We start from the raw sequence: 15522 nt of genomic DNA, 5'->3' as shown, positions 1-15522 counted from the left end.
AAGACGCACCTAGTTTTTGGAGGAGGAAAACAAGGGGGAAAATATTCTGAATCTCAGAAGCCAGAACAACAAGAGGGATCGCTGCGCAGCGATCCCTCTTGCTGTTCTGGCTTCTGGGATAGCTGTGCAGCCTGCATTCGCTCCATAAGACGCACACACATTTCCCCTTACTTTTTAGGAGGGGAAAAGTGAGTCTTATAGAGCAAAAAATACGGTAATTCCCATTGAAGAAAGATCAATTGCTCACCCAAACTATTAGCGAGCAGTCATCTTAAAATGGGATAGTAAACTCTTCCTTCACGTTTTGAGAGGGAATTCTCATTACACTGTCATGTCAAACCTCATAACCAGGAACAGAGCTGCATCACCATTTGGTGCGCAAAATGTCAAGGAACCTGGCTGCTTTGCACAAGACTAAATTCCTTTATGAAAGGAACGTCTGCATAGGAACGTGAATGAATCCCGCAAAGAGATCATCAAGTGGGATGATTGCACAAGTCTGTAGCTGGGGAACCACGATTCTAATTAAAGTATACATCTGCAGGGAAGCCCGGCCAATTGTGGCTTCCTCATAGGCATACATGCAGCAATGACAGGTGTTCTACACATGGGATTCACACAAATGCCTACATGGAAGACGCTTCAATGTAGTACAGGCCTGAACAACTTGAGAACCATCAACCACCCATTACTTCGTGTCTGAAAACCCCCTTATATCTGCCGTTCCAGACAGGCAGGAGAAACAGGAAGTTTCTTCAGCCTCTACTAGACTGCCATCCATGGCTTTGGGGACTGCATTCCACTTGGTGGCGTGCTGCAGTGAGTAGGGACAGGACCTTTGCTGGTGTTGCTTCCTTTCTGAAGGAACCCTTTCTGGAGCCATCACTGCTCACTTTTGGGGGGGCAGACAAGCCTTACTTTTTCCAAGCCACAATTCTGGCCTAGCTGCAATAAATGTCATCACTTACCAACTCAATATACTTAACAACTCTTTCAATGTACATTGCTGGCCTTGCCTTTTAAAATACCAGGTGCCTGCTGATATTTTAAATGACGATGTTTTGAACTGCTTTGAGATTATTTTTTAACTTTTTAAACAATTATTTTAGTCAGTCATGTCCCCCTGCTCCTTTTAGGCTACATACATTCATTAAAAAAAGGTAAAGGACCCCTGACAGTTAAGTCCAGTCGTGAACGACTCTGGGGTTGCGGCGCTCATCTCGCTTTACTGGCCGAGGGAGCCGATGTTTGTCCACAGACAGTTTTTCCAGATCATGTGGCCAGCATGACTAAGCCGCTTCTGGTGAAACCCGAGCAGCACACGGAAATGCTGTTTACTTCCCGCCGGAGCGGTAACTATTCATCTACTTCCACTCTGACGTGCTTTCGAACTGTTAGGTTGGCAGGAGCTGGGACCAAACAATGGGAGCTCACCCCATCATGAGGATTCGAACCGCCGACCTTCCGATCAGTAAGCCCAAAGCTCAGTGGTTTACACCACAATGCCACCCGCGTCCCACATACATTCATTACCAAACCAATAAATCATGGAAATAGGCCTTAGCTGAAGCCGTATTTCAGAGGCTTAAGGACTGTCCTACATTTTGTCCCGTGCAGAACGGAAGAGATTTTCTGGAGGAAAGATAAAGGCAGTTAGAAACTAATGTGTTCTTTAATACTGTATCTTTTCATGCAAGAATGCCACTGAATTGAAGGCACAGTCCTAGGATTTCCAATTACTGCATAATGAAACCTAATAAGAATGGCTGTTTTTATCACGTGAAAAATAGAAGCAATTAGCAGATTAGAAAGGCTAGAATGTCAGTTGCCAACTATGTTGTGTGATATTATTCATTAATGTGTATTTGTTTAATCTCCAGTGGGATCACAGTATTGTGTCAAGTTATTGGAGCCACATTCACTTTTTAAAATTTTGGCATACAATTCAATCCAATAAATGAAGCTGGGAAGGAAATGATGTCACCATGCATCAATAGACCATTTTCAATTTAATATAAATGCATGTGGGACCAGGAACAAAATGTTGTCTGCTAACAGGAGTGTTCCTGTTCAGAGTTCCAGTGAGACAGCAAACCACTCTTGCAAACAGAGGCGTAAGAACGGCATTTTATTCCCCCATCGCATATTAAACATTCCGTACTGAGCATGTTCAGTCCTCATTGGACTATATGGAGTATTCTTACTTTATGCCTTCCATTTCTTTCCTTTGGGGTCCCCCTGATCGCATGGATACCCTCTTTCTTGCTTCCCAACAATCCTGTTTTGGTTAGAGTTCAGTTGGCACTCACCACTTGAGTTTGCTGTTAAGAGGGAGTGAGACTTTTGCATATGGAGTTATCTAAAGCTGAAGTCCTAAGACACACTGACTAGGTAGTCATGGGACTTATTTCTGAGTCAATATGCTGAGGATTACCCTGTAAGAAATATTTAACATGCTACTGTTCAAATGGAATGGAAACAGAAAGACAATATGGAAACAGTGCACAGAGAAGCTTCGCGCAAGAGCAACTGGCTAAACAAAAGATTCTTGGCCCTCAAATGTGTGGTGATGAAGTTGCTTGGGAAAAACCAAATGGGTTGGGTCTCAAAAAGCCCACTGCATGAAATAGTGAATAATCTGGAAAAAGATTATACATTCCACACGTTATGTAACTATGCCAATAGTGTAGCCAATTTCTTTTGGAAGATAAGCCTGGATAGCTCAGTCGGTTACAGCTTGGTGCTGATAACGCCAAGGTTGCAGGTTCGATCCCCGTATGGGACAGCTGCATATTCCTGCACTGCAGAGGGTTGGACTAGATGATCCTCAGGGTGCCTTTCAACTCTACAATTCTATGATTCCAATATGGGTAGATACCAAAAAGATCGATGACCCAGATTCATAGAATCATAGAATCATAGAGTTGGAAGAGACCACAAGGGCCATCGAGTCCAACCCCCTGCCAAGCAGGAAACACCATCAGAGCACTCCTGACATATGGTTGTCAAGCCTCTGCTTAAAGACCTCCAAAGAAGGAGACTCCACCACACTCCTTGGCAGCAAATTCCACTGTCAAACAGCTCTTACTGTCAGGAAGTTCTTCCTAATGTTTAGGTGGAATCTTCTTTCTTGTAGTTTGGATCCATTGCTCTGTGTCCGCTTCTCTGGAGCAGCAGAAAACAACCTTTCTCCCTCCTCTATGTGACATCCTTTTATATATTTGAACATGGCTAGCATATCACCCCTTAACCTCCTCTTCTCCAGGCTAAACATGCCCAGCTCCCTTAGCCGTTCCTCATAAGGCATCGTTTCCAGGCCTTTGACCATTTTGGTTGCCCTCCTCTGGACACGTTCCAGTTTGTCAGTGTCCTTCTTGAACTGTGGTGCCCAGAACTGGACACAGTACTCCAGGTGAGGTCTGACCAGAGCAGAATACAGTGGCACTATTACTTCCCTTGATCTAGATGCTATACTCCTATTGATGCGGCCCAGAATTGCATTGGCTTTTTTAGCTGCTGCGTCACACTGTTGGCTCATGTCAAGTTTGTGGTCAACCAAGACTCCTAGATCCTTTTCACATGTACTGCTCTCAAGCCAGGTGTCACCCATCTTGTATTTGTGCCTCTCATTTTTTTTGCCCAAGTGCAATACTTTACATTTCTCCCTGTTAAAATTCATCTTGTTTGTTTTTGCCCAGTTCTCTAATCTGTCAAGGTCGTTTTGAAGTGTGATCCTGTCCTCTGGGGTGTTAGCCACCCCTCCCAGTTTGGTGTCATCTGCAAATTTGATCAGGATGCCCTTGACTCCATCATCCAAGTCGTTGATAAAGATGTTGAATAAGACTGGGCCCAAGACAGAACCCTGTGGCACCCCACTAGTCACTCTTCTCCAGGATGAAGAGGAACCATTGATGAGCACCCTTTGGGTTCGGTCAGTCAGCCAGTTACAAATCCACTGAGTGGTAGCATAGTCAAGACCGCATTTTACCAGCTTCTTTACAAGAATATCATGGGGCACCTTGTCAAATGCCTTGCTGAAATCAAGGTAGGCTACATCCACTGCGTTCCCTTCATCTACCAGTCTTGTAATTCTGTCAAAAAACGAGATCAGGTAAGTCTTCTGCATGGAAGACTTCACATATTTAATGTACCCACTCTCATACCCATGTAAACTTTCTATGGGCCCACTCATAGCCAGTGTGGTGTAGTGGTTAAGAGCGGTAGTCTCGTAATCTGGGGAACCGGGTTCGCGTCTCCGCTCCTCCACATGCAGCTGCTGGGTGACCTTGGGCCAGTCACACTTCTTTGAAGTCTCTCAGCCCCACTCACCTCACAGAGTGTTTGTTGTGGGGGAGGAAGGGAAAAGGAGATTGTTAGCCGCTTTGAGACTCCTGAAGGGGAGTGAAAGGCGGGATATCAAATCCAAACTCTTCTCTTCTTCTCTAGATGTGCACAAGAACAACAGCCACTCATGGAAACCCTGTGGAGCTGAACAGAACCCATCTGCCCAAAATCAGGGTGGGGAAAAAATCAAGTAAAAATGCTTTAAATCAATTCAGTATCTAAATAATATCAAGACTCCTGGTTTTATTAACTTTAATCTGTAGCAGACAAAAAAGTACGTAGAATCTAAAGGAATAGATTTTACCCCAGGGAATAAAGAAGGTCCTATAGTTAATATACTATGTTAGAACAATGTGCTGTTTGGTTCCTTTTCTCTAGATCTGCTAGGAACTTGTATGTTCTTCAGCAAATCATTTTTATGTTAATTTCAATTCCTAAGTGGTGAAGTCATAACAATCACACCTACTCTGTCTAACATGCCAACTGACTTGCCTCTTACCCATCTGTTTATATAGCAACTCATGCAACTGCTAGTTGCCTAATGACTACAAGAGCAGTCCTTAAAGCCAATTTATACATTCAAGATAATTAAGTGATACTGTCTTGTTGGGATCCAGATTGTGCGGCTTCAGATTTCAGGTGGGGGATTACATGCCTGCATGTTTTCACATGTATAAAACTTCCTGCACAACAAGACCATCATATCTGAGGTAGGGCTAGCCTAGAATCTCTCAAGGGCTAGATACCTTAACACACAGCATTTTTATTATGCAGGACATCGTATGAACATGCAAAATACCCCACTGTGATCTGGAAAATGAACCACGTGTTTAACGTGTGTATCCCCTCTTGGACATTTTTGCTCTTGAAAAGTATATATATATATTCCCTCTGCCCTACAGATATTGTAGGATCTTCTGCCTACAACCAACAGCTTTGCAGAAAGACCAACTTCATATAGGAGTGAAAGGAAATCTTCCAGCCACAGCCGCTGGCCAGAGGACCATAAGTTGTCAGGAATTTTGCCCCCTCTCTCTTTCTCAGGAAAACTGACAGCCTCTCTCTAGTAACGCCAGAAGGGTCTGGATATTTTAGGGCTGTTTATGAACAATTTGTGCAAAAACAACAACCAGAAAAACCCCCATTCCTTTGACTAAAACAATACATATTTTTGTGAGCTCCCACAAACTTTGGGAATACAGAACTGTACAAACCAACTTACAATCCAGATCTACAGATCAATGGACCCAATAATTCTTTGTGACATCCTGATACCTTCAGTGTTGCATGACATACTCAGCACAGAGTCTTGATTTGAAAGCACGACAGTCCGATTTCTCTGCACTCTTGGCATCTGAACCTAGTTCAAAGCTCAGCCTCCGCACATCTCACTCTCAGCAAGAGTCTTTAATGACACTTGGAACTTAAGTAAACCACAAACATTTGTTACCCTGTGAGTCCCCCCCCCCCCCCGGGCCAATATCATTTCCCAAATGGAAAACACACTGATGGAAAGAAGAAGAAAATCAAGATATTCTAAAACATTCAGTGTAACACAGTCATTAAAAAAACCAATAGCATCACAGAATTGTAGAGTTGGAAGGGACCACAAGGGTCATCCAGTTCAACCCCCTGCAATGCAGGAATCTTTTTGCCCAGGGTGGGGCTTGAACCAAGGACCATGAGATTAAGAGTCTCATGTTCTACCAACTAAACCAGGCATCCCCAAACTCGGCCCTCCAGAAGTTTTGGGACTACAATTCCCATCATCCCCGACCACTGGTCCTGTTAGCTAGGGATAATGGGAGTTGTATTCCCAAAACATCTGGAGGGTTGAGTTTGGGGATGCCTGAACTAAACTATCTCAGGCTAATACTATTTTCTGGTGCCCTATTTTTGAACCATTCTCTTAAAACTGAATGAGCCCCAAACAAGAAACTTAATTGGGGTCAGGGGGAACAAGAGTGAAAGGATGAAGCTGGATTTGTCAGACCCAAATTCAATGTATATTTTCCTTTGGGCATGGTGATATTGGGCAAGTTTTCATTCCAAGTTGTTCAGCTTTGCATGTACTAATTGTGTATGTCCATAGCAGAAGGGGCGGGGAGAGTCCTTTTCAAAGCCTTAAAACTGCACCTTGCCTGGGACTGGAATGGACAATGGGCAGTAAAAGATGCGGCTATTTTAAAATAATCAAGTATTTAAAAAGCCATGTCCCTCTTCATGCAAAAAGGAGAGCAAGGATCAAGAAGGGAGCTGAAGCTCCCTCTGCTGGCCTCTGCAGGATTTCACAAAATATCAACAGCATATGAAAAGAATATTTCTTAAAAAGCTGAGCACAAAAGAATAAATCCAGATTTCTTTGCTTTTGATAAACACCAGCAGCTTTATTATACAACATGTTCACAAGCCACGTCGCAATATAAACATTCTAGACTAGACATAACACAACCATTCTTCCTTTTCCAAAGTTGGCATGTGACTGAACTTTCTGGAGCAAATGTTATCATCACTAATAAGCTCGCCAGCTTCCCCCCCCCCCCCTCAGACCTGAATGTTTCATATGTAATATTCCTGAGAACAGCGAAAGGATGTTCTCCCTAGACATGCAGCATTAAAGCCTAAATCGTATATAAGCTTCGTATCATGGCTGGCCATTTGTGCGGTGCAGCTCCCCACGTGGCTTTGGCACTTCCAACCACATCATCACGTGCGGCTGAAAGAGAGATGCCTAAAATCATTGCAACCATGTGGGAAGCTGCTTTATGTAAATAGCTTTCTGCACAGAGCAGCCTCCATATCTTCAGCAGGTGCCATGTCAGAAGGTGAATGTGTGAGTCTGCCCTGCGCTATTCTTAATTAAAACAAACTAGAAACTTCAGGTCAAAGATGTGATTAGTTAGCTCTTTGATTTTGATTCTCTGACCTATAATCCTCCAAAATCCAAAGCTCTCTGTCAGGTCTGCTCTATCCCCCCCTAAAAACACATGGGCTTTTGTGTCCTGTATGAAGCTTTCCCCCCAGCTTCCATTTCTCTTCGGCTCTTAACATTCTCAACTCTTATGTTCCCAGTCCCTCTACTTATCCTTTTCACAGATTCAAAGAAAGTTCCCACTCTGCCTCCACCTTTCTTCAGCCATCTGTCTCAAAATGTCCCCCCTCTCCCTTAATTTAGACCTTCAGTTTACCAGCTTACATGGCAGATCCAACCCAGCATACAGCTTCTCTCAGGTTGTGAAAGTTTTCTCCAAACTGACCTTTCATTTACCTTCATAGACCCATAATAAGAATAAAATTCTTTACCTCTCTGTGACATCACAATAAGTCAGCCAATAGCTACAAAGTATGCAGGGAGGTTAAACAGCCAGTTTTCACTCTGTTCATATTAGGTGTGGCAAAATATATGAAATATAATTTGCTCAAAAAGAAGTGCTTAGCAACTGATTGCCTATATACTGCTACAAGCTGGCCTGGGAATAAATGCCACCCTTGCCCATTGGCATACCAAGGCCACTGGCCCAGAGGGGGCACAAAAACCACACCTCTCCATTCTGGCTCGGAGTGGCTAGCAGCCTGTCCATTCACATGCTTAGACAGACAGACCAATGGAGGAGGGAGGTCAAAATAAATACAGTGGACCCTTGGGTTATGTTACCTTCAGGTAACGTAATCCTTGGGTTGCAAACACAGTACCCCAGGAAGTGTATATTTCCAGGTTTTGCCACACGCGCATGCGCAGAAGCACTCAATTGCACTGCAGAAGGGCACCTCTGGTTATGAAGTTTTCAGGATGCAGCTGGGCCTCCAGAATGGATCCCGCTCGTAACCGGAGGTACCACTGTAAAAAATTGTCCAATGGACCTTAGAGACCAACTCAGGAGGGAGATGTGAGCAGAGCAGGCCCAACCCCAATGTTCGTATAGAGAGTCACTAGCAGAGTGCGAAAGTTTCTGGTCCATGGTCTCTCGCAGCTTCAGAGGCACCGATACAGCTCTTTGCCAAGGGCTTAAGGGAGCCTAGGTATGCCTCTGCCCTCGCCTAACCTTTCTCTTCCCTGGTTGCTAGTGGCGGTGGCAACCGTGAACATGCACAATACGAGTAGTGATGTCACTACTGCTAATTAACTGGGTTGGAATAGAAATGTATCATTTTTCCTGTTAGTTCTTCTCCGGCTCAGAATGTAAACTGAGATTCTGCACGTGGTTTTCAACTCCCCTTAAAATTTCATCTGCTTCCCAGTGAAGAGCTAGACACCAATGACAACTCAGAGCTACACACACACACACACACACACACACACACAACCCCCCCCCCCCAGGCATCTTGTTAAGGCTTCAAGAAACAATGCAGTTTCTTCCAAACTACTGCCACAATAGTTTGGCCTTTGGGGGCTTTTGCCTCTGTATGAGCTGCCATTAGCAAAATTACAGTGAATGTTGATGGGGTTACCTGAAAAGCAGAGGTGCTTTTTAGGAGCAACAAAAGTTAAGGTAAAGCAAAAAAGACTACACCATTATTACAAACTGGGAGAGAATTCTAGGGAAACAAATGAGCTTTTCCCAAATGCTTGCAAAGAGACCTTGACAAATACAGAGCTGATTCCAAATCAGGGCCCTCAATGCACATCACCACTGTCAGCTATGTCTTGCTGTGATTGCGGGGGTCGAAAGCAACACTTCCTCCACAGCCGGCACTAGGTTTGATACCCTTGACTACCTACTGCTTTGAAAATATTGATTATGAAAGATATGAAGAACTAAAATGGCATATATCCTTTAAAAATATGCTTATTGATTCCCCATAAGAAGAGAATAAGCAGCATTATGGCACAGGGGCCATGCCAATAGGGCCACTAGAAATCAACCAGACTCTTAAATTTAGATAATGGGTCTGCTCAATTGCTAGTTAAACTCTGTTCTGTCTTTACCTTTATTGGGTGCTGGAGAAGGCCCTACTTGCCCAGTATCGAAACTTTTCAAAGTCTTGTTCCCAAGGATTTCCTAAAGAAGCCATTTCCAATTTCGCCAAAATCTTATGCACGGCATGTGTTCAAATACAACATATTTCTGAGGAAGTTTATTTAGAATTGAGATGGAAGTAGAAGAGTCCTGAGATTTTGTGGAAGACTGATCACTGACCTCAGATACAGGGTTGGACAGATTCTGTGAAAATTATAAATTGCTTGCTACATGCATCAGGGTCATTTAGCTTACCCGAGGCAAAGGCGCCTACTGCTTTGAAAAACCTCAATAATGGTGTGACAGTGCTATCCAATGAACTGAAATCAATTGGACTCACTCCTAGGAAATTAGAAAGAGGATTGTAACCTGACCGTGGTTTCTTTGTGGCCTCCCACTCAACATCAAACTTCACTGGCCACGACTGCCAGTATCAGACCATTACAAACAGCCTCAAACTATTTCCTGATGTGGTCATACAAAGCTGCCTTATATCGAGACAGACAATCTAACTCGGTATGGTCAATTCTGCCTGGTAGCAGCTCTCCAGGGCCTCCGGCAAGAAGTCTAGTCCATCACTTACTGGTTGGTTAGAACGTGGTGTTGATAATGCCAAGGATGCAGGTTTGAACCCTGTATGGGGCAGCCACATATTCCTGCATTTCAGGAGGCTGGACTAGATGGTCCTCAGGGTCTCTTTGAACTCTACAATTTTATGAATCTATGACCTTTTAACTGGAGATGCTGGGAGTTAAACTTCTGCACAAGAAATATGTACTTCACCACTGAGTCAACTCTTCCAAGTGTTCTGTGTGTTCCCAGCACATGGAGCCAAGCATGACTGATCTGCTCTAATGTGACAATATATGAAAAGAACTAAATTATAATTAAAGTCAGGAGAACAGCTTCTCCTTTGGCTGAGGCAGGAAACAAGTGGGGAGGCTGCAGAAGAGGACGTGGCTTTCTTGGAGGTTGCCCTTTCGGCTTTGCTGTGAATTTGCTTCTTTATCTTGAGCCGTGGAGAGAGGCAAAGGAGATAACCATGGGAAACCTGTGCTTCAATTCTTCTATATAAAGAATGGCCTGTTTTCATCCATGGAGACACTCTGCTCTTATTATCTCGATGAATTAAAGCACCACTGAAGATTTCTTTTTTGTTTTATGTAGTGAGCTCAAACCCAGTCAGTTGCCGAACTTCAATATTTTCCGCAGACACACACATTACTCTCAGAGCATCCTATTTGCAGGCTTTATTTTGCTATAAATTTGAGTTTAAAATTAAGTTGCACATTTCTGGTAAAACAAAGTGATAAAACTTAATGATCACTGAAACTTTAGTGAAACTGTGTTTTACTAGGTTCACTTCTCTGTTCTCCTGAGATTGTAACAGGGCAGTAAATTGAGAACTGATAGCCTAATTGGCTGAAGACCCTGCTTACCCTTTGGCAGCAGGGCAAGGCTGAAAGATTACAGCACAAAGCTAATTTTATCCTGTCTACAATCAGTGAAAGCAGAGATTAAAAAGACCCATTAGGGTAGTCAGTCAACCTCTTAGACAATGTAAAATTGTTACTTTCACAGAACACTTTCCCTATAACTTTTGTCTAGCTCTGGTTTCAAATGATAATTAATGGACCTTTATCTTTTGAGAGTCTCCAGACCTAGAACAAAAATATTTTCTCTGTGGTGTTTGGTTCAAGTTTACTTTTTCTCAGCAGCTGGTGATGTGGGGGCAGAATTTAGTCACTGCTACTGAGGGATGCGGGTGGCGCTGTGGGTAAAAGCCTCAGCGCCTAGGACTTGCCGATCGAAAGGTCAGCGGTTCGAATCCCCACGGCAGGGTGCGCTCCCATCGCTCGGTCCCAGCGCCTGCCAACCTAGCAGTTCGAAAGCATCCTTAAGTGCAAGTAGATAAATAGGTACCGCTTTATAGCGGCAAGGTAAACGGCGTTCTGTGTGCTGCGCTGGCTCGCCAGATGCAGCTTGTCACGCTGGCCACGTGACCCGGAAGTGTCTGCGGACAGCGCTGGCTCCCGGCCTCTAGAGTGAGATGAGCGCACAACCCTAGAGTCTGTCAAGACTGGCCCGTACGGGCAGGGGTACCTTTACCTTTACCTTTTACTGAGTAGCAACTTTGGGAAAAGGCACCTTCCTTAGCATTATGCTAAGGAGAAGGTAGCAGAGGCAGCTGGGTTAGTGCTGGCCAGCCTGGCTGACTAGCCAATAGCATCTCCCAAGGGCCACTGACATCATTGGTCTGCACCTACATTAGGCAGCAATGGCCAATCAGGAAGCACATAGTTGCTTAATCCTGTGATAGCTGCTCCTTTCCTTGGCTCTGCTCAAGTAAGGATGTGGTGTCCACCGTTCCCTCAGTTGCTGCTCAGTGATGGTGGCCAGGAATTGGTTCTACCATGGCAAATATTTAGCCAAGTAAAGTTGATGCAACCGCCACTAATTATGACTATGCAGAGAGATGAACTATTCCTCCCTATTGCCCCCCCAAACATATTTAAATTGTTGCATTTGTATACCGCCCCTTCCTTCTTTCCTCCCTTCCATCCAATGTCTCAAAGAGCTGTTTTAGCCTCATACAATCATGTGTGGTGAGATGTGTGCATGCACTCTACATATTAGAGAGCACTGCCCAAATGTACATGGAAAACATCACTGTTAATTGGGAATCTGAAACATTACAGTGGTACCTCAGGTTACATACACTTCAGGTTACAGACTCCGCTAACCCAGAAATATTACCTCGGGTTAAGTACTTTGCTTCAGGATGAGAACAGAAATCGTGTTCCGGCGGAGCGGCAGCAGCAGGAGGCCCCATTAGCTAAAATGGTGCTTCAGGTTTAGAACAGTTTCAGGTTAAGTACAGACCTCCGGAACGAATTAAGTACTTAACCTGAGGTATCACTGTAATGTAAGTGCCTGGCGTGCTCTGATCCATGGGGTCACGAAGAGTCGAACACGACTAAACGACTAAACAACAACAACCACTGTAATTCCCCTCATTCAAAAACTACAATCTTCACTTCGGCGTATTTCCCTTGCTTTCCATTCTATCACAAAGCTGACCAGGAGAGCAGATGCTTTTCCTGGCCTGTGGATGTGAAGATGTACAGGACATGGCAGCAACCTGACTACCTCTCCCAGCCCAGTGCTGAGCAAAGCTGCAAAGTTGCCTCCAGCGTCTGGCCTGAAAGCACATTCACAGCACCGAAGACAACCTGCTCCTAACATACATAAACATACATAATAATTCATAAACATTTTTACATGCTCATAGCTTCACCTGTAACAGGTGCCAAGGCTTGGATGAAATGCAGCAATTAAGGGAAGGGGGAATAGTACATTGTAAAATAAGAAATGGAGAACAAGATAGATCAATAAATCTCTTTTCTAATCTATAGAACCCTGAGATAAGTCTATTCGGGGGGGGGGGGTTCATTTAGGAAGGAAATGTAGTTCTGTAAACTCCAAATCTGTGTTGCCATTGCTGGGGCCTTCTTCATATGTCAATGTTATATTTTCTACTATTATTGTATTTAAGCTCCCTTTAAGATTTACCCTCTCCACTAAATGCAGACTTGCTCTCTTTTAGATTTACCCCCTCCCCTAAATGCAGGAATGCCTTCAGAAATCTGGTATCCCTTAAATCCTGTATTTATAAGCAATGCCAATGTTACGTTAAAGACTTGCATAATAACTGCAAAAAACAAGTTACTGAATCCTTACTTTCCTTCTGTTTGTAAGAAGAAAAGCTATATTAAGAACTTTAGCAACACTGACAAAAATGGAATGGAAAAGGATTTTATGAACAAGGGAGTTTATTTTTAAAAAATGTGTAGATACGCCGAATTAATGCACACCAGCAGGTACTGATGAATTCAGTCAACCTTGGCAAGTCTCATGAACACTGGCGCTACTATTTGAGGACTCGTGGCAAACTGATGTCGTCTCAAGGGATTAGCAAATGTGAAATTGCATGAATGTCAGGCAGGGAGGTGGGAGCCCTGCCATAGAGACGAACCAATACAGTCCTGATCCCCCATTGCACATGCTTTCTAAGCATTAGCCAAACTACAGAAGAGGCCAAACTACAGAAAATTAAAAATGGGGGGAAGAAATAACGTCAAGGGCAATGGAATTATTTATAATACACATGGTTTTAGGACAACAAATCCTGCCAGACTAAAACCGGTTTACTAAAATTGAATTCATATGCCTGTACTTCAGCAAAAAAAAAATTTCTGACAGCCCAAAATTGCATTCTCAAAAAAAAAAAAAAAAAAAAAAAAAAGATCACTAAGTAAAAGGCAGTGGCATGATTCAACTTGGGAACTTGCAACTTGCAATACCATATCTTAGACCTTACACTATAACCAGGATATGAGAGAGGTGGATGTGGGCAGCAAAAACAAAATAAGGTGGGCCCCAGGTAACAGGCTGGGGTTAGATGTGATTCCTAGAATAGCAAATGTTGAAAACTGCTACAGGCACATCTTTTGCACAGGGAAAAACAAAGATCTGCTGGAATTTCTTTACAGTGAATTTATGCCGGCATGCAGTAATACCTACAAATGCAAGTTAAGATATTGTTGAAGATTTTCATTATACAGCGGTACCTTGATTATCAAACTTAATCCATTCCAGGAGTCCATTCGACTCCTGAAACCATTTGAAAACCAAGGTGCAGCTTCCGATTGGCTGCAGGAGTATCCTGCACTCAATCGGAAGCCGCAGAAGCCACGTCGGACATTCGGCTTCCAAAAAATGTTTGCAAACCAGAACATACACTTCCGGGTTTGCAGCGTCTGGGAGCCGATTTGTTCGGGAGCAAGCCGTTTGAGTACCAAGGTACCACTGTACATATAAAGGAGTGGGCAGTAACTATAGATGTGGATTATGCAAAATGGACAGATGCCATCACATTACAGAAGAAACAGAAAATTCAGAACAAGAATGATGGCAAAAAAAATAAATGGCAACAATATCAAATATCGCAAACACACACGTACCCATTATGCTAATGCCCCGTTTCCTCCAGCAATACATAGTCCAAATAAATCTAATGGGTATTCGGCAATAAAATATTTACACATTCCTTCTAGCATGATACAACACCAGCCCTGCTTCTCTTTAAAGAAACTGCCTTTTCTTGTTCTCTACAGAAGAGTGTTCTCTATTTAGTTCTTACTACCTTCCACTTATGAATATGTATCATCAACACGAAGTAACCAATTTAAAAATATGAACTTCCAAAATAGACACACTAAGTACAGCTTTGGCTGGGGGGGGGGGGGAGGCCTCTTTTTGCTGATGGGCTGGATCTGCTGTCCACAGGCTTTGGGAAGACATGGCTTGAGTTTCAGTTGTGGCTACAGAGTGTGTAAATAAGACAAACAGCAGATTCTAAAAACACAGGATGAGATGCTGTAAGCTGGTTAGGCTGGCTATATTATCTAATTATTGGCTGGCAATCAGCAACCAACACCCACACAATCCAACTGCTGAGCCATCATTGTCAAACCACAGCATGGTTCATGAGAGAGACAATTCTGGATAGTCATAATTATGAATACATAATGTGCAAAGGTTAAAAGGTAAAATATGAGAAGCTGCCACATAACGAGTCCTTCAGCCCAGAACTGTATTTCCTGACAGGCACCATCTATTCAGAGTCTCATGCTGGGTCTCTCCATCCTTGTGCCATCACATTTTAAAGCGACTGAATCTGGCACTTTCCATGTGTAGACAGTATGTTATACCACTGAGCTGCAGCCTTTCCTCTGCTGGAAGGCTACTGCAATCAAATAAACGAAAATACCTGCAGAGCACCTATTTCTTCCTCCTTCCTGAGAGTCTTCTCCAGTAGATCTGCATATTCAAAAAAGAAAAAAAAGAACATCAAGGAAAGGGAAACAATGTGCCTTATGAACTGATGCAAATGAACAGGTACATAAATGCTGCCAAACCTCAACCATCCCCAAACTAAAAGAAATCAGAAAATCAGCCTCATTATCTTACAGGAGGCTAGAATTCAGTAAACAGAGTTCCAAATTAGAGGTACTTATAATTATAAGCCAGATGTGCCACTCACTTGCTCATCAATTGATTCTGAGCAAGTCGCTGATTGAGAAATTGTACCTGGTTCTTCTTTCCCTGCTATTATTCCCAACTACTGGTCCCACTCCTTTAGAAACCAGGCCCGGGT

At 43.4% G+C, this 15522-nt stretch overlaps 1 protein-coding gene across 6 annotated transcripts in view; it reads right to left on the bottom strand.

Annotated features, from left to right (window-relative positions):
- CEP128 (centrosomal protein 128) overlaps window positions 1-15522 on the bottom strand; it is a 205401-nt gene that overhangs the window by 43783 nt on the left and 146096 nt on the right. For all 6 annotated transcript variants that reach the window (XM_080974122.1, XM_080974123.1, XM_080974124.1 and 3 more), the window contains one exon: window positions 15136-15185. In XM_080974122.1, the coding sequence (XP_080830248.1) occupies window positions 15136-15185 (50 nt within the window). The remainder of the gene's footprint in view (window positions 1-15135; window positions 15186-15522) is intronic.

This window comes from Podarcis pityusensis (genome assembly GCF_964106645.2).
Source record: "Podarcis pityusensis genome assembly, chromosome: 1".
Lineage (NCBI taxonomy): Eukaryota > Metazoa > Chordata > Lepidosauria > Squamata > Lacertidae > Podarcis > Podarcis pityusensis.
Note: the sequence above shows the minus strand (reverse complement) of the source record. Positions and strands in the feature narration are given on the sequence as shown.